This window comes from Entelurus aequoreus, linkage group LG18, assembly GCF_033978785.1.
Source record: "Entelurus aequoreus isolate RoL-2023_Sb linkage group LG18, RoL_Eaeq_v1.1, whole genome shotgun sequence".
Classification (NCBI taxonomy): Eukaryota; Metazoa; Chordata; class Actinopteri; order Syngnathiformes; family Syngnathidae; genus Entelurus; species Entelurus aequoreus.
The window spans coordinates 49781153-49801111 of NC_084748.1; the positions used below are offsets into that span (position 1 = coordinate 49781153).

Consider the following 19959-nt stretch of genomic DNA (forward strand, 5'->3'; position numbering starts at 1 on the left):
CGGTATCTAAAATAAAACAGTTTTCTAAACTGGACTTTTAATGGAAGCAGGAGGTAATAATTAAAGGAATATCTCCATCGAGACGGAGAGACTTTTAAAACTGAAGAAAGAAAATAAGGAAGACTTCTATAAACAAGTTATCGATGCTTTTGGTCAGAAGGAGCTGCAAATGGACTCCATTTATAAGTACAGGTAAGACCATAATAACGTTTTTTTTAATTAAATGTACTTTTCATGATGGTATTGCTTACATCACACTCAAAGCGCACGCCTAAATTTACAGCATTCCTTTTGGTAAACGCCGGAGTGAGAAGAGGTTTTAAAATAATTAGCGCATGCACGGCCATCCCGCAGGCTTCCGGTAAACGCCGGAGTGACAGGAGGTTTTAATTAATTAACGCCCCTGCGGCTATTCAAGGAAATACGGTATATCATTTTTGTGGATTACTTGTTTGGAGGAAATAAAAAAAAAACATTTGACATGTTTTTAATTGCATTTCTGAACTGTACATGTAAAAAAGAAAGGTCCTGGGGACCCAAAAAGGTCCCAGTCATGAAATTGTTAAGAACACACTAATAATCTTTTTACTTTCAACACTGAAATATCTATCGATAAACTTCAGAACTATTTGTTTCCATAACGGTTTATTTTTTTAAATGTTTTTTCACAAGTTGTTGTTTTTCCATTGAACAAGAGAGCAAAGTCAAATTCCCTGTGTGCTAAAATAGTAGCGGATTCTGATTCTAATCCATTGATTATACGTTGTTGTTTTTTCAGCAATGACAGTTTTAAAGTAAAAAAAACTGCCTGCATGGCAACTTTGTGTTATTAGTGTCAGTATTGTTACATTCCACCATGTTTGCACTTTTATTCCACTTTTGGATTATTTTATTATTTTGTAACAAGTTTTTTTAGAATGTTGTTTAAAAAATGACTTTAGACAACCCCTGATTGAGGCTACGTTCACACTGCAGGGTCCCATGTCCAATTTTAGTTGTCAAATTCCATCTTTTTAGTGGCCAGAAAAAAAAGGTGATTTCTAATGTGAATGCAGTCTGACCCGCTGGGTTGGGACTCGCACTGTCCACACAGAGGTGAAAGGAATCTGCTACAAGCGGCGTATGGAGAAAACCGAGCTGCGGTGTGACCAAGGTCTAAGACTGTGATGAAAGAGTGATGGTGACCAAGGTCTAAGACTGTGATGAAAGAGTGATGGTGACCAAGGTCTAAGACTGTGATGAAAGAGTGATGGTGACCAAGGTCTAAGACTGTGATGAAAGAGTGATGGTGACCAAGGTCTAAGACTGTGATGAAAGAGTGATGGTGACCAAGGTCTAAGACTGTGATGAAAGAGTGATGGTGACCAAGGTCTAAGACTGTGATGAAAGAGTGATGGTGACCAAGGTCTAAGACTGTGATGAAAGAGTGATGGTGACCAAGGTCTAAGACTGTGAGTAAATAGTGATGGTGACCAAGGTCTAAGACTGTGATGAAAGAGTGATGGTGACCAAGGTCTAAGACTGCGATGAAAGAGTGATGGTGACCAAGGTCTAAGACTGTGATGAAAGAGTGATGGTGACCAAGGTCTAAGACTGTGATGAAAGAGTGATGGTGACCAAGGTCTAAGACTGTGATGAAAGAGTGATGGTGACCAAGGTCTAAGACTGTGATGAAAGAGTGATGGTGACCAAGGTCTAAGACTGTGATGAAAGAGTGATGGTGACCAAGGTCTAAGACTGTGATGAAAGAGTGATGGTGACCAAGGTCTAAGACTGTGATGAAAGAGTGATGGTGACCAAGGTCTAAGACTGTGATGAAAGAGTGATGGTGACCAAGGTCTAAGACTGTGAGTAAATAGTGATGGTGACCAAGGTCTAAGACTGTGATGAAAGAGTGATGGTGACCAAGGTCTAAGACTGTGATGAAAGAGTGATGGTGACCAAGGTCTAAGACTGTGATGAAAGAGTGATGGTGACCAAGGTCTAAGACTGTGATGAAAGAGTGATGGTGACCAAGGTCTAAGACTGTGATGAAAAAGTGATGGTGACCAAGGTCTAAGACTGTGATGAAAGAGTGATGGTGACCAAGGTCTAAGACTGTGAGTAAATAGTGATGGTGACCAAGGTCTAAGACTGTGATGAAAGAGTGATGGTGACCAAGGTCTAAGACTGGGATGAAAGAGTGATGGTGACCGAGGTCTAAGACTGTGATGAAAGAGTGATGGTGACCAAGGTCTAAGACTGTGATGAAAAAGTGATGGTGACCAAGGTCTAAGACTGTGATGAAAGAGTGATGGTGACCAAGGTCTAAGACTGTGAGTAAATAGTGATGGTGACCAAGGTCTAAGACTGTGATGAAAGAGTGATGGTGACCAAGGTCTAAGACTGGGATGAAAGAGTGATGGTGACCAAGGTCTAAGACTGTGATGAAAGAGTGATGGTGACCGAGGTCTAAGACTGTGATGAAAGAGTGATGGTGACCGAGGTCTAAGGCTGTGATGAAAGAGTGATGGTGACCAAGGTCTAAGACTGTGATGAAAGAGTGATGGTGACCAAGGTCTAAGACTGTGATGAAAGAGTGATGGTGACCAAGGTCTAAGACTGTGAGTAAATAGTGATGGTGACCAAGGTCTAAGACTGTGATGAAAGAGTGATGGTGACCAAGGTCTAAGACTGCGATGAAAGAGTGATGGTGACCAAGGTCTAAGACTGTGATGAAAGAGTGATGGTGACCAAGGTCTAAGACTGTGATGAAAGAGTGATGGTGACCAAGGTCTAAGACTGTGATGAAAGAGTGATGGTGACCAAGGTCTAAGACTGTGATGAAAGAGTGATGGTGACCAAGGTCTAAGACTGTGATGAAAGAGTGATGGTGACCAAGGTCTAAGACTGTGATGAAAGAGTGATGGTGACCAAGGTCTAAGACTGTGATGAAAGAGTGATGGTGACCAAGGTCTAAGACTGTGATGAAAGAGTGATGGTGACCAAGGTCTAAGACTGTGAGTAAATAGTGATGGTGACCAAGGTCTAAGACTGTGATGAAAGAGTGATGGTGACCAAGGTCTAAGACTGTGATGAAAGAGTGATGGTGACCAAGGTCTAAGACTGTGATGAAAGAGTGATGGTGACCAAGGTCTAAGACTGTGATGAAAGAGTGATGGTGACCAAGGTCTAAGACTGTGATGAAAAAGTGATGGTGACCAAGGTCTAAGACTGTGATGAAAGAGTGATGGTGACCAAGGTCTAAGACTGTGAGTAAATAGTGATGGTGACCAAGGTCTAAGACTGTGATGAAAGAGTGATGGTGACCAAGGTCTAAGACTGGGATGAAAGAGTGATGGTGACCGAGGTCTAAGACTGTGATGAAAGAGTGATGGTGACCAAGGTCTAAGACTGTGATGAAAGAGTGATGGTCTTACCTTTTAAAAAGGAGGATGGCGATGACGATGCAGACGATGAAGATGACCGCCAGCACAGGACCCACCACCCACAGGAGACCCTCCTCCTCGTCAACGATCGGCTGGGGGTCCACGTCTGATGAGGTGACCGGGTCCGAGTACGGGCTGGTGGAGAACATGGTCTGTGGGGGCGTGTCACACACACACACGGGTGTTAGGTCAGGGTTCTCAGAGAATGGTTGTCGTTTTTGAGAAATGTGCTAAGCTAACTGCTATTGATCTTGACTCGCTACAGTCTGAGGGGAGCAGCACACGCCACATAAGATGCTCGGGAACTCCTTTTCATTGAGGGCCACTTCGCAATAATAGATGCCCTCAAAGGGCCACATTAAATGAAGTAGCAGGCCATTTATAATGACATGACAGGCCACATTTAATGATGTGGCAGTTCACGATTAATGATTTGGCAGGCCGCATAAATGAAGCAGCAGACCATATAGAATGACATGGCAGGCCACTTAAATTATGTGGCAGTTCACATTTAGTGATTTGGCAGGCCACATAAATGAAGTAGCAGACCATATGTAATGACATGGCAGGCCAATTTTAATGATTTGGCAGGCCACATAAATGAAGTAGCATACCATATATAATGACATGGCAGGCCACATTTAATGATGTGGCAGTTCACATTTAATGATTTGGCAGGCCACACAAATGAAGTAGCAGACCATATATAATGACATGGCAGGCCACAATTAATGATGTGGCAGTTCACATTTAATGATTTGGCAGGCCACATTAAATGAAGTAGCAGACCATATATAATGATATGGCAGGCCAACTTAAATGAAATGGCAGTTCACATTTAATTATTTGGCAGGCCACATTAAATGAAGTAGCAATCCATACATAATGACAAGGCAGGCCACATTTAATGAAGTGGCAGTGCACATTTAATGATGTTGCAGGCCACATTGAATGATGTGGTAAAGCACATTTATCGGTGTGGCAGGCTACTTTAAATGATGTAGAAGATCATATTGAAATCATAAATTGATTTGCAAGACCACATTAAATAATGTGGTGGACCACAATTAATAACGTGACGGGCCACATTGAATTATGTGGCGAACTTAAATAAATAATGATGCGAACCAATTTGAATGACGTGGCAGGCCACTTTGAATTTTGTGGCAGATCACTTTAAATGATGTGGCAGGCCACATTGAATGTCTTGTTGGACCTCATTAAATAATGTGGCAAACAACATTGAATGATGTGGCAGGCCACTTCAATGACGTGGTGGACCTCATTTCATAATGTGGCAAACAACATTAAATGATGTGGCGGGCCACATTAAATGACGTGTTGGACCTCATTAAATAATGTGGCGGACAACATTAAATGATGTGGCGGGCCACATTAAATGACGTGTTGGACCTCATTAAATAATGTGGCGGACAACATTGAATGATGTGGCAGACCACATCAATTGATGTGGCAGACCACATTTAATGGTGTGGCAGGCCACATTAAGTGAGGTAAAAGACCACATTTAAAATGTGGCAGACCACATAAAATGTTTTGCAAGACCACGTTAAATGATGTGGTGGACCACAATTAATAACGTGACGTGGCGAACTTCAATAAATAACGAGGCAAAACACTTTGAATGATGTGGAAGACCACATTATATGATGTGAAAGGCCAATTTAAATGATGTGGTGGAGCATGTTAAATGACATTGAAGACCACATTAAATAACGTGACAGGCCACTTTAAATGACGTGTTGGACCACATTAAATGACATGGAAGACCACATTAAATAACGTGACAAACTAAATTAAATGACATGATGGGCCACTTTAAATTATGTCTGGTGGACCATGCATGTTAAATGATATGGAAGACCACATTAAATGAAATGACAAACTATATTAAATGACATGATGGGCCACTTTAAATTATGTGTAGTGGACCATGTTTAATGACATGAAAGACCACATAAAATAATGTGACAGGCCACCTTTAAATGACGTGTTGGACCATGTTAAATGACATGGAAACCACATTTATGACATAACGGGCCACCTTAAATTACGTGGTGGACCATGTTAAATGACGTGGACGACCACATTAAATGAAATGACGAACTATATTAAATGACATGATGGGCCAATTTAAATGTTGTGTGGTGGACCATGTTAAATAACGTGGAAGACCAGCCTTGAATGACGTGACAGGCCACTTTAAATGATGTGGTGGACCATGTTAAATGACATGGAAGACCACATTTATGACATAACAGGTCACCTTAAATAAGGTGGAAGACCACTTTAAATACAAGACGAACTACTTTAAATGACATGCAGGCCACTTAAAAGAAGTGGCAGGCCACTTCTTGAATCAGTTTTCAAAGAGATGGACCAAACTTTATTAGAGTGAAACCTTGATTTGCAAATCCTCATTTTTATGACAGATGGATTTCAAATAATACTTTGGCCCTTGTCTCAGTGTACAAACATGTCATCCACCCATTGTGTGCCTGCATCGCTGCCATTTTGTGCCCGGCAGCACATCCATTGTGGGCGGGCTGATCCATCTCTGCCGTTAGCTACTGTGCTAAGTGCTACTTTCTGTGCTTTTTTTTTTAGGTGTTTTTCAGCCTTTTTACAGCATTTTTCTAGTTTTTCTATCTCACCATGAGTCCAAAGAAAGCAAAGGGCAAGCGATGTGTGGTTTGAAACATTCAGGAAGTTTCCTCACAGGAAGAAGATTTACCAACAAAGTAAAGCGCATGTCATTTTTACTTTTAATCTTTGGAGCAACCTGACTGGCAAAAGTTGTATCATTTCAAGGTGTGAGTGCACCACAGAGCTAGTGACAGAGTGTGTGCGTGTCAGCAGGGCGGCTGGAATGAGGACAGTTCAGTTTTTGGGGAGCTTTTTTTTATTAAGTAAAAAGTTGCTCTTTCTCTCCCTTGTGTTTGTTTGATATACAATACTTCACTTTATATTGTGTTCAAATTGTACACATTTTTAGTAAAATACAGACTTTTGTGGAGGCTGGAACCCATTATTCTTATGGACAAATTTGCTTCAATTTACAAACTTTTTGATAAAAGAACTTTTTTCACGGAACAATTGAGTTTGTAAATCGAGGTTCAACTGTATTAGCTTGCATAGAATAAGCGTTTTGGTTGTGCTACTCACAGGGCTAGTGACAGAGTGTGTGCGTGTCAGCAGGGCGGCTGGAATGAGGACAGTTCAGTTTTATGGGGGGCTTTTTTTTTTTAAATAAAAAGTTGCTCTTTCTCTCCCTTGTTCTGTTTGTTTGATATACAATACTTCACTTTATGTTATGTTGAAATTGTACACATTTTTAGTAAAATACAGACTTTTGTGGATGTTGGAACCCATTATTCTTATGGAGAAATTTGCTTCAATTTACAAACTTTTTGAAATTGGAACCCTTTCGTCGGAACAATTGAGTTTGTAAATCGAGGTTCAACTGTATTAGCTTGCATATAATAAGTGTTTCGGTTGTGCTACTCACAGGGCTAGTGACAGAGTGTGTACATGTCAGCAGGGCGGCTGGAATGAGGACAGTTCAGTTTTTTGGGGGGCTTTTTTTTCCTATCCATCCATTTTCTACCGCTTATTCCCTTCGGGGTCGCGGGGGGCGCTGGAGCCTATCTCAGCTGCATCCGGGCGGAAGGTGGAGTACACCCTGGACAAGTCGCCACCTCATCGCTGGGGCTTTTTTTTTATTAAATAAAAAGTTGCTCTTTCTCTCCCTTGTTGTGTTTGTTTGATGTACAATACTTCACTTTATATTGTGTTCAAATTGCACACATTTTTAGTAAAATACAGACTTTTGTGGAGGCTGGAACCCATTATTCTTATGGAGGAATTTGCTTCAATGTACAAACTTTTTGATATAGGAAACTTTTTCATAAAAAAATCAAGTTTGTAAATCGAGGTTCAACTGTATTAGCCTGCATAGAATAAGCGTTTCGGTTGTGCTACTCACAGGGCTAGTGACAGAGTGTGTGCGTGTCAGCAGGGCGGCTGGAATGAGGACAGTTCAGTTTTATGGGGGGATTTTTTTTAATTAAATAAAAAGTTGCTCTTTATCTCCCTTGTTGTGTTTGTTTGATATACAATACTTCACTTTATATTGTGTTCAAATTGTACACATTTTTAGTAAAATACAGACTTTTGTGGAGGCTTGAAACCAGTATTCTTATGGACAAATGTGCTTCAATTTACAAACTTTTTGATAAAAGAACCTTTTTCACGGAACAATTGAGTTTGTAAATCGAGGTTCAACTGTATTAGCTTGCATATAATAAGTGTTTCGGTTGTGCTACTCACAGGGCTAGTGACAGAGTGTGTGCGTGTCAGCAGGGCGGCTAAAATGAGGACAGTTCAGTTTTATGGGGGGCTTTATTTTAATTAAATAAAAAGTTGCTCTTTCTCTCCCTTGTTGTGTTTGTTTGATATACAATACTTCATTTCATATTGTGTTCAAATTGTACACATTTTTAGTAAAATACAGACTTTTGTGGAGGCTGGAACCCATTATTCTTATGGACAAATTTGCTTCAATTTACAAACTTTTTGATAAAAGAACCTTTTTCACGGAACAATTGAGTTTGTAAATCGAGGTTCAACTGTATTAGCTTGCATATAATAAGTGTTTCGGTTGTGCTACTCACAGGGCTAGTGACAGAGTGTGTGCGTGTCAGCAGGGCGGCTAAAATGAGGACAGTTCAGTTTTATGGGGGGCTTTTTTTTAATTAAATAAAAAGTTGGTCTTTCTCTCCCTTGTTGTATTTGTTTGATGTACAATACTTCATTTTATGTTGTGTTCAAATTGCACACATTTTTAGTAAAATACAGACTTTTGTGGAGGCTGGAACCCATTATTCTTATGGAGGAATTTGCTTCAATGTACAAACTTTTTGATATAAGAAACTTTTTCATAAAACAATCAAGTTTGTAAATCGAGGTTCAACTGTATTAGCTTGCATAGAATAAGCGTTTCGGTTGTGCTACTCACAGGGCTAGTGACAGAGTGTGTGCGTGTCAGCAGGGCGGCTGAAATGAGGACAGTTCAGTTTTATGGGGGGCTTTTTTTTTATGAAATAAAAAGTTGCTCTTTCTCTCCCCTGTTGTGTTTGTTTCATATACAATACTTCACTTTATATTGTGTTGAAATTGTACACATTTGAACTAAAATACAGACTTTTGTGGAGGCTGGAACCCATTATTCTTATGGACAAATTTGCTTCAATTTACAAACTTTTTGATAAAATAACCTTTTTCACGGAACAATTGAGTTTGTAAATCGAGGTTCAACTGTATTAGCTTGCATAGAATAAGCGTTTCGGTTGTGCTACTCACAGGGCTAGTGACAGAGTGTGTGCGTGTCAGCAGGGCGGCTAGAATGAGGACAGTTCAGTTTTTTGGGGGGCTTTTTTTCCTATCCATCCATTTTCTACCGCTTATTCCCTTCGGGGTCGCGGGGGGCGCTGGAGCCTATCTCAGCTGCATCCGGGCGGAAGGTGGAGTACACCCTGGACAAGTCGCCACCTCATCGCTGGGGCTTTTTTTTAAAATTAAATAAAAAGTTGCTCTTTCTCTCCCTTGTTGTGTTTGTTTGATGTACAATACTTCACTTTATGTTGTGTTCAAATTGTACACATTTGTACTAAAATACAGACTTTTGTGGAGGCTGGAACCCATTATTCTTATGGACAAATTTGCTTCAATTTACAAACTTTTTGATATAGCAAACCTTTTCATGGAACAATCAAGTTTGTATATCGAAGTTCAACTGTATTAGCCTGCATAGAATAAGCATTTCGGTTGTGCTACTCACAGGGCTAGTGACAGAGTGTGTGCGTGTCAGCAGGGCGGCTAAAATGAGGACAGTTCAGTTTTTTGGGGGGCTTTTTTTTTATTAAATAAAAAGTTGCTCTTTCTCTCCCTTGTTGTGTTTGTTTGATATACAATACTTCACTTTATGTTGTGTTCAAATTGTACACATTTTTAGTAAAATACAGACTTTTGTGGAGGCTGGAACCCATTATTTTTATGGAGAAATTTGCTTCAATTTACAAACTTTTGATAAAGGAACCTTTTTCACGGAACAATTGAGTTTGTAAATCGAGGTTCAACTGTATTAGCTTGCATAGAATAAGCGTTTTGGTTGTGCTACTCACAGGGCTAGTGACAGAGTGTGTGCGTGTCAGCAGGGTGGCTGGAATGAGGACAGTTCAGTTTTATGGGGGGCTTTTTTTTTTTATGAAATAAAAAGTTGCTCTTTCTCTCCCCTGTTGTGTTTGTTTCATATACAATACTTCACTTTATATTGTGTTTAAATTGTACACATTTTAACTAAAATACAGACTTTTGTGGAGGCTGGAACCCATTATTCTTATGGACAAATTTGCTTCAATTTACAAACTTTTTGATAAAATAACCTTTTTCACGGAACAATTGAGTTTGTTAATCGAGGTTCAACTGTATTAGCTTGCATAGAATAAGCGTTTCGGTTGTGCTACTCACAGGGCTAGTGACAGAGTGTGTGTGTGTCAGCAGGGTGGCTGAAATGAGGACAGTTCAGTTTTTTGGGGGGCTTTTTTTTCCTATCCATCCATTTTCTACCGCTTATTCCCTTCGGGGTCGAGGGGGGCGCTGGAGCCTATCTCAGCTGCATCCGGGCGGAAGGTGGAGTACACCCTGGACAAGTCGCCACCTCGTCGCTGGGGCTTTTTTTTTTAAATTAAATAAAAAGTTGCTCTTTCTCTCCCTTGTTGTGTTTGTTTGATGTACAATACTTCACTTTATATTGTGTTCAAATTGCACACATTTTTAGTAAAATACAGACTTTTGTGCAGGCTGGAACCCATTATTCTTATGGAGGAATTTGCTTCAATGTACAAACTTTTTGATATAGGAAACTTTTTCATAAAACAATCAAGTTTGTAAATCGAGGTTCAACTGTATTAGCCTGCATATAATAAGTGTTTCGGCTGTGCTACTCACAGGGCTAGTGACAGAGTGTGTGCGTGTCAGCAGGGCGGCTGAAATGAGGACAGTTCAGTTTTATGGGGGGCTTTTTTTTAATTAAATAAAAAGTTGCTCTTTCTCTCCCTTGTTGTGTTTGTTTGATATACAACACTTCACTTTATGTTGTGTTCAAATTGTACAGATTCTTACTAAAATACAGACTTTTGTGCAGGCTGGAACCCATTATTCTTATGGAGAAATTTGCTTCAATTTACAAACTTTTTGATAAAGGAACCTTTTTCACGGAACAATTGAGTTTGTAAATCGAGGTTCAACTGTATTAGCTTGCATAGAATAAGCGTTTCGGTTGTGCTACTCACAGGGCTAGTGACAGAGTGTGTGCGTGTCAGCAGGGCGGCTAGAATGAGGACAGTTCAGCTTTTTAGGGGGCTCTTTCTTATCAAATAAAAAGTTGCTCTTTCTCTCCCTTGTTGTGTTTGTTTGATATACAACACTTCACTTTATATTGTGTTCAAATTGTACACATTTGTACTAAAATAAAGACTTTTGTGCAGGCTGGAACCCATTATTCTTATGGACAAATTTGCTTCGATTTACAAACTTTTTGATACAGGACGTAAGAATTGAGTTTGTAAATCGAGGTTCAACTGTATTAGCCTGCATAGAATAAGCGTTTCGGCTGTGCTACTCACGTTCTCGGAGAGGTCGAGCAGGGCCAGCACGAAGAAGACGTACTCCTGGCCGTTCAGCAGCGCAGGATTGCGGAAGTCGCCGTAGTTGCGTCCGTCGCCCAGCGTGAACTCCATGGGCAGAGTCTTGAAGTGGGCGCTGACGTAGGACCTGGGATCTGACAGGCCGGCCTGCCTGCGAACACGCAGCGCCCGGCTCGCGCTCGTTCTGTTAATCTCCCTCAGCAGCTGGTCGGGAAGAAGACACACAAAGCGTCATGTCTGGCAACCCAAGAGACGCCCTCGTCTCCTCAAACCGCGATCAAAGTATCACTGATCTCTTCAGATGCATCGCCAAGGTAAATACGCCTTCATCGTCAGAACGGCGGAAAAGTAACTCAACCCAAGTCATTAAAACCAAATATTGTGAACCATGTATCGGATCGTCACGATTTCCTTTGGTATCAGTTTCATGTCATAACAAAGACAGAAAATGGCAAACATCTGTGTCTTTAATGACTGGCAACCAGTGGGCCGCAGAAACATTTCATTATTGTCTTTATTTTCTCCTCAAATCTTATGAAACATATGTTTGTTATTGCAATCAAAGAAGAATGCTGTCGTGAAATAAGACAACTTGTCTTTTAGTAGTAAGTAAACAAACAAAGACTCCTAATTAGTAACATATTGTGTCATTTATACACCTATTATTTTCTACACATTATGAGGGACAAACTGTAAAAGTAGATTATTCATCTACTTAACTGTTAATATCTGCTTACTTTCTGTTTGAACATGTTCTATCTACACTTCTGTTCAAATGTAATAATAATAACATCACTTATTCTTAGAAGCGGAGGAAGAGACAAAGCTGCGGAGCTACTTCACGAAGCTGAAAGAGCATGTATCGGACACTTCGGTCTTCTTCTGTGCGGACTGGACATTGGCCGAGAGCTAGTGGGCAGCCTAGGAAGGAGTCGGCTCCCTTGGTTGCTTTGTTGGGTCTGTTCCTGTCTCTGGCTGTGCAATCGTATGTAATGTCATGTAAAAGTCTATCCCATCTTATTATTTGGTAACAGAAAGAGGACAGAGTGCTATTAAAAAACACATCCATCCATCTTCTTCCGCTTATCTGAGGTCGGGTCGCGGGGGCAGCAGCCTAAGCAAAGAAGCCCAGACTTCCCTCTCCCCAGCCACTTGGTCCAGCTCCTCCCGAGGGATCCCGAAGTGTTCCAAGGCCAGCCGGGAGATATAGTCTTCCCAACGTGTCCTTGGCCTCCTACCGGTCGGACGTGCCCTAAACACCTCCCTAGGAGGCGTTCGGGTGGCATCCTGACCAGATGCCCGAACCACCTCATCTGGCTCCTCTCCATGTGGAGGAGCAGCAGCTTTACTTTGAGTTCCTCCCAGATGACAGAGCTTCTCACCCTATCTCTAAGGGAGAGACCCGCCACCCGGCGTAGGAAACTCATTTGGGCCGCTTGTACCGTGATCTTGTCCTTTCGGTCATAACCCAAAGCTCATGACCATAGGTGAGGATGGGAACGTAGACGGACCGGTAAATTGAGAGCTTTGCCTTCCGGCTCAGCTCCTTCTTCACCACAACGGATCGATACAGCGTCCGCATTAATGAATCCGCCTGTCGATCTCACCATCCACTCTTCCCTCACTCGTGAACAAGACTCCCAGGTACTTGAACTCCTCCACTTGGGGCAGGGTCTCCTCCCCAACCCGGAGTTGGCACTCCACCCTTTTCCGGGCGAGAACCATGGACTCGGACTTGGAGGTGCTGATTGTCATCCCAGTCGCTTCACACTCGGCTGCGAACCGAACCAGTGAGTCTTTTTATTTAATACTGATATTTAAAAATACAGTATGACAAATTCAAATGATCTAAAGTACAGTATGTCCACGACCATGTTTATTGTCTATTGTATAGTATTGTGGCCAGAGAAGTACAGTACTGTCCTGCTCTCACCTCATCCAGGTTCATCTGGTCTGGCTCCTCCCAGGGATTCAGGAACTTCCCTCCCCGTTGCTTCTTCAGGGGTACCACCACCACGTAATAACCCCTGGAACGCAGGATCCGTTTAGTTTAGTTTGATAAGTAGTCCATTGCATTTTCAGCGTCAATCAAACTGATCATGACTGTTTTTATGAAGCCAGAGTTTATGATACGGTGTCTAAAGTGGAGAACAAAAGTAAAAGCTTGATTAGAAAAGGGGAATTTGTCATTGGTCAGAATGGTAGTCACACCAGAATGCTCCACGTGTCCACCGCTGGCTCTTAATAACCTGGCTGGCACTACGTGGAGTGTGGCAAACACTGAGGATGAACTGAAAAAGTAGAAACGCTGATGACCTATTTTTGCAATGAAATGATTAGTTGGTGTCTCGATCCTTCATTAAGATGGAGCAGAAACCGTAAATGACGAGACCATAGCCCGACATGACCGAGGGGAAACCACCGCCGTTGTGGGTGTTGCAGTGGAATGACTCATGCTGAGATTTACAGAGGATTTCCAAGGAGGGCATTGGTTCTCTGTGTTTATTCTTAGTTTGAAAAAGATTACGAGCTTTGTGCTTTCGCCCTTCCTGCTGTGGGAGTTTCAAGAGCTGAACCGCCGCCAACTCATAGAGAGAAATCCCTCCTGTTAGGCCAATAAACGCAGCATGCAAAGGAAGATGGCGGGGTTTCCTCAATGGACCAATTCAGCTCTCCATTCGTACTTAATTGGATATTGCAGTCGGAAAAATCGACACATCTCTCTCTTACTTGACTTTAGCTGCCGTCTGCACAGATGGAAGTTGCACAGTCACCATGCCGTCGGCGTTGGTCTTCCCCACCACCACGGGCTTGGTTTTCAGGATGTCGGGAGCAGTGGTGGCTGTGACGCGATGCTGAAGGCCCCCGGCGCTGTTGGCCCGGTTGGTTAGCAAAAAGGAGTACAGGGTGTCTGGCTGCAAACCGGTGATCAGCTTCTGGGACTGCTTCCCGTCCACCTCCACGGACTGACCCTTTCCATACAGGATCTGAACGGAGCAGGGATTGCAACATGTTATTTGGGGCCTGAGGCCAACAAACTACAATCCAGTACATTGTTGTATTTGATCGCAAATCTAAAATTTGCAACAGAAACCAAATCGTTGCAATTGGACTGATGCAGATGTACTAACAGTGAACGGCTGGGTAGGATTCTTGTCTCGGACCTCCCAGGACAACAGCACGGAGTTCTTCATGGCGGCCTTCACTTTGAAGTTGGTGGCAAAAACTACAGTGAAAACAAACAAACAAACAAACAAACAAAAAGAGGTGAACTTGATGGTGAACTCCTGTCCAGTGAAAGGCCGTACCTGGGTTCTACGCTCTAGCTTACGCCGTCTATTGGCTTGGATCAGCAAGCCAGTCAGTGAGACCGGACGGGCCCAAGACACTTACCTTGCTTTGCGAAAAGGATGTTTTGTCTAAGAGTACAGCGACAAGACAATGAAAAAGGACACTTAGGATGTATTCAGGTGTGTGTTTGTGGAGCTGGGGTCTGATGTGTGGAAGCTTGTGTTATCCCGAGCGATGGAAGATGGGTTTTTAGGGAGTGAGTGTGAATCCTACCTTGGTCTAGCCGCTGCGTCCGAAACTGGACACCGGGGCTGTACGGACCGGGCCCGACAGTTGTGAACGCGCACACCCTGACATGATACACGGTATCAGGACTCAGACCCTCCAACAAAACACTCGACTCTGGAGTGGGCACCACAACTTCTGAGGCATTCCCCCGACTGTTTACATCCTTGTACAGCACCGAGTACTTTGTGATTTTCCCATTTTGCTCAATGAGCGGCACTGCTTTCCAAGTCAGTCGAAGGGAGTTGGCAGACATCTCCTCTGAGATGATATTTTCTGGGTATCCAGTCGGAGCATCTTCAGGGGTGGCCACCTCTTTAGCCGCCTCTTCTCCATAGCCCATTTTGTTGCGGGCGGACAGTCTGAACACATAATTGGCACCCTTGTGGATGTCCTGGGCTGTGTAGCGATTCTCCTTGGTGGGGAACTCAACCACCGTGAAGGGAAGAACGTCCACGCGGCCGAAGGTGAGGCGGTAACCCAGGAGAGGGGTCGGCGGATCGGGCGGTGGGCTCCAGTGCAGCACAGCGGTGCCGGAGTCAGTTGCACTCACCGTTAGTTTGGGCTTTTCGGGCACTGCAAAAAGAATTAGGACAAAAGAAGGTGAAGAAACAGGGAATAGCTGTAGAAACATGGATGGACTTTTAAAGTCTTTTTAAAGGCTACCATTTTGCATCCATTAAAACATGGTGGTGAAACTATTGAACTCTCTGTTCCCAAAGAGTGGCTGAGGTAGATTTCCTCAGCTCGGAGCTGGACTCTCATGTTACATCCATGCTACAACGGGGATGGACCCTTCACCTGCCCTCCATTAGCAGTTCAACTGTCTGAACTGTGCGGCCAACCCGAGCACTTTGGCACATTCCAAGACAGGATGTAGAGTAGCGCCACAAAGCAGTAAGCAAGGGATGAGGTATGTTGAAGTGACTTCTACAAGACCTTCATGAGGATGTGAGCTGTACTCACTCAAGTTTTTACTTGCAGCCAAAGGCGTTTTTCGAAGTACGGGGGACAGATTGTTCAAGAGCGAGAAGATTTCCATTATACATTGACAATCATGTACGGCAGGACTATTTATTTGTTGTGCTAACTGACAAAATGGATAATGCACAGTCCCTCCAGGATTTTGCCATATGGCCATCGCGCCATTTCACGCAATTTCAACCAATACTTGCATTTTCCTGACACATTTTGGCCAACACAACTGTCTAACCCAGGGGTCCCCAAACTTATATATATATATATATATTTAATGTATTATGTAATAATAATAATAGTAATAATGAATTGCATTTGTTACGCACTTTACATTTGTTAAAATCTCAAAGTGCTACAAAGTATTAAAAATAAAAACAGAAAGTAAGAATATATAATAAAAAATTAAAATAGAAATGAATCATGACACACACTAGATAAAACAGAAACATAGATAAAGTAGAAATAAGAGCCTGAAAGCACTGGATAAAAAAACAGATAAGCAAGCAGTGCATTTAAAAACAAGAAGGCAGAGAAATTAGATAAAAGCTGTGCTAAAAAGGTGGGTTTTTAGTCCCTTCTTAAAATGGTCGACCGACTGTGGTGCTCTAAGATGGTCGGGGAGAGCGTTCCAAAGTTCGGGAGCGGTCGAGCAGAAAGTCCGGCGGCCCATAGATTGTAACTTATAATGTATATATATACACTACCGTTTAAAAGTTTGGGGTCACCCAAACAATTTAGTGGAATAGCCTTCATTTCTAAGAAGAACAATAGACTGTGGAGTTTCAGATGAAAGTTCTCTTTTTCTGGCCATTTTGAGCGTTTAATTGCCCCCACAAATGTGATGCTCCAGAAACTCAATCTGCTCAAAGGAAGGTCAGTTTTGTAGCTTCTGTAACGAGCTAAAGTGTTTTCAGATGTGTGAACATGATTGCACAAGGGTTTTCTAATCATCAATTAGCCTTCTGAGCCAATAAGCAAACACATTGTACCATTAGAACACTGGAGTGATAGTTGCTGGAAATGGGCCCCTATACACCTATGTAGATATTGCACCAAAAACCAGACATTTGCAGTTAGAATAGTCATTTACCACATTAGCAATGTATAGAGTGTATTTCTTTCAAGTTAAGACTAGTTTAAAGTTATCTTCATTGAAAAGTACAGTGCTTTTCCTTCAAAAATAAGGACATTTACATGTGACCCCAAACTTTTGAACGGTAGTGTATATATATACATACCAATATATATATGTTAGGTCAGGAAAAAACACAAGAGGCTATATCATCCTTACAAGCCTGTTTCGCAGGTTTCCCTTTAAAAGGGAAACCTGCGAAACAGGCTTGTAGGGATGATATATATATATATATATATATATATATATATATATATATATATATATATATATATATATATATATATATATATATAAATTCATGAATGTTTTTTGTGACCAACAAGTATGTGCTCCAATCACTACATCACAAAAAAACAAGAGTTGTAGAAATGATTGGAAACTCAAGACAGCCATGACATGATGTTCTTTACAAGTGTATGTACACTTTTGACCACGACACACACATATATATATTTATATATATATATATATATATATATATATATATATATAAACACACACACACACAGACTGAAATGCAGTACAAGGGGTGGGAGGGGGTGTTATTATTTTACTTATATATTTTTTTCCTGTAATTTTTAATTTTTAGGTATTTTTTTAAATTATTATCCTTTTTTTTGTAATTTTTTCGGTGGGGGGCAAAAAAAAAAGTGTCTGTTTTCTCAGTACTTGTGTTAGGATTTCCTTATCAAATGAATAAATAAATATTATTAACAAAAATAAAAATAATATACAGTAAATATAATAAAAAATAAGTAATGATAAAAACAATAATATGCTTTATTTATTTATTAGTTAACTCATTACTTGTGACGGCGATAGTCCTACCATGAGAGGATTATACAGAATGTATTTTTTTAATTATTATTATTATTTTTTTTTTTTCAGTGGGGGAGGGGGCAAAAATAGAAAAGTGTCTGTTTTCTCAGTACTTGTATTAGGATTTCCTTATCAAATTAATACATACATATTATTTTAAAAAATCAAATAATATACAGTAAATATGATAAAAATTAAGTCATGATAAAAACAATAATGTGCTTTTTTTTATTTATTAGTTAACTCATTACTTGTGACGGCGATAGTCCTACCATGAGAGGATTATACAGAATGTATTTTTTTAAATTATTATTATTATTTATTTTTTTTCAGTGGGGGAGGGGGCAAAAAAAGAAAAGTGTCTGTTTTCTCAGTACTTGTATTATGATTTCCTTATCAAATTAATACATAAATATTATTTAAAAAAATCAAATAATATACAGTAAATATAATAAAAATTAAGTCATGATAAAAATAATAATATATATTTTTTATTTATTAGTTAAGTCATTACTTGTGACGGCGACAGTCCTACCATGAGAGGATTACACAGAATGTTCACTGTTACAAACACGTCTGACAGCCCTGATCTACGTCCATGTTTGCAGCATTACTGCATGATGTTACATATTTTCATTCATTGAGAAATGACTCACTCTCCTTCAGGTTGTCTTCTGTGACGACTTTGATGTTCAAATATTGTTATGAAGTTGCTTGAGCAGTCTGAACGGGTATTATTGAACACACCACATTTTGAGGATTTACAGTCCGGCACCTTCTCTATGACTCGGTGTTATATCTCAAAAAGGTGTAGGGAGGTTATGCTTATGGGTGTCATTTAGCGGGGGAGTGTGTGTTTGTGTCGTAAACAAACAAACCGTCTTAGGCTTACATGGCATGGCGGTGCAGACGCTAACAGGCTTGCTGCGAGCGCCGTCTCCCTTGGCGGTGTAAGCTCCCACCGACAGCGAGTACGAGGTGTCAGCCTTCAAACCTCCCAGCAGCGCCTCCTGCAACACAACACGCGGCGCCGGGTGAGCATTGTTGGCGTCTCCACTCTCCAAATGCCAGAAGGTGAGACCCTAATAATCACACATCACAATCTACATACTGTGAACTTCTCCTATGCAGCCTCAATATTACCTGCCTTGGTTTATTGCTCACCTGGCGGCATCTCCAACAATGAAAGGCCACCACCACCAGTGAGATACAGTCTGGTGTGCCGTGGGAGATGATCTCATTTCACCTATTTGGCTTAAAAATATTGTTTGCAAACCAGTAATTATAGTCTGCAAATTGAGTGTCGGTGCTGTCTAGAGCTCGGCAGAGTAACCGTGTAATACTCTTCCATATCAGTAGGTGGCAGCAGGTAGCTAATTGCTTTGTAAATGTCGCAAACAGCGGGAGGCAGTGTGCAGGTAAAAAGGTGTCTAATGCTTAAACTAAAATTAACAAAAGGTGAGTGCCCCTAAGAAAAGGCATTGAAGCTTAGGGAAGGCTATGCAGAACCAAACTAAAACCGAACTGGCTACAAAGTAAACAAAAACAGAACGCTGGACGACAGCAAAGACTTGCTGTGGAGCAAAGACGGCGTCCACAAAGTACATCCGAACATGACATGACAATCAACAATGTCCCCACAAAGAAGGATTAAAAATAAGGCTGCAGCTAACGATTATTTTTCTATCGATTAATCTATAGATTATTTTTTCGATTAATCGGTTAATCTATAGATTATTTTTCCGATTAATCTATAGATTATTTTTCCTTTTACCGATTATTTTTTTATTCAAATGAAGATGAAAAAATAAATGTAGGCCCGTTTTTTCAAAAGGCACGGCTTTTATTTACAAAAAAAAAGAAGTATGGCCACTCAGTCAACATTGACAACAACATGACTAAATATTCTGTCAAATGTAAACATTTAAAACTTTTAACATTTAACAAAATTAAAAGTAGCTTATTTGCTTTTTAATGTGCAAATATAAAAGTCAACATCCAGTGCAAATCTTAATATTCTGCAATAGTATAAGCATTTCAAAAGAAAAAGTATTGCTTATTTTGCTTTAAAATGTGCAAAAATAAAGATAAACATCCAATACAAAAAAGTGCAAAACGAAATATTCTGTAACAACAGTGTAAACATTTCAACAAAAGTGAAAGTATTGCTTATTTCTAAAATGTGCAAAAATAAAGATAAACATCCAATACAAAAAAGTGCCAATCTAAATATTCTGGAGCACTGTAAACATTAAGTATTGCTTTTAAAATGTGCAAAATAAACATCCAGTCCAAC

General features: G+C 40.7%; 1 protein-coding gene across 4 annotated transcripts in view; it reads right to left on the minus strand.

The window, feature by feature from the left end:
- LOC133634240 (receptor-type tyrosine-protein phosphatase delta-like) overlaps positions 1-19959 on the minus strand; it is a 643216-nt gene that overhangs the window by 77182 nt on the left and 546075 nt on the right. For all 4 annotated transcript variants that reach the window (XM_062027362.1, XM_062027360.1, XM_062027361.1 and 1 more), the window contains 7 exons: positions 18556-18673; positions 14720-15307; positions 14287-14381; positions 13886-14142; positions 13089-13182; positions 11135-11359; positions 3420-3580 (listed from right to left, as the gene is read on the minus strand). In XM_062027362.1, the coding sequence (XP_061883346.1) occupies positions 3420-3580; positions 11135-11359; positions 13089-13182; positions 13886-14142; positions 14287-14381; positions 14720-15307; positions 18556-18673 (1538 nt within the window). The remainder of the gene's footprint in view (positions 1-3419; positions 3581-11134; positions 11360-13088; positions 13183-13885; positions 14143-14286; positions 14382-14719; positions 15308-18555; positions 18674-19959) is intronic.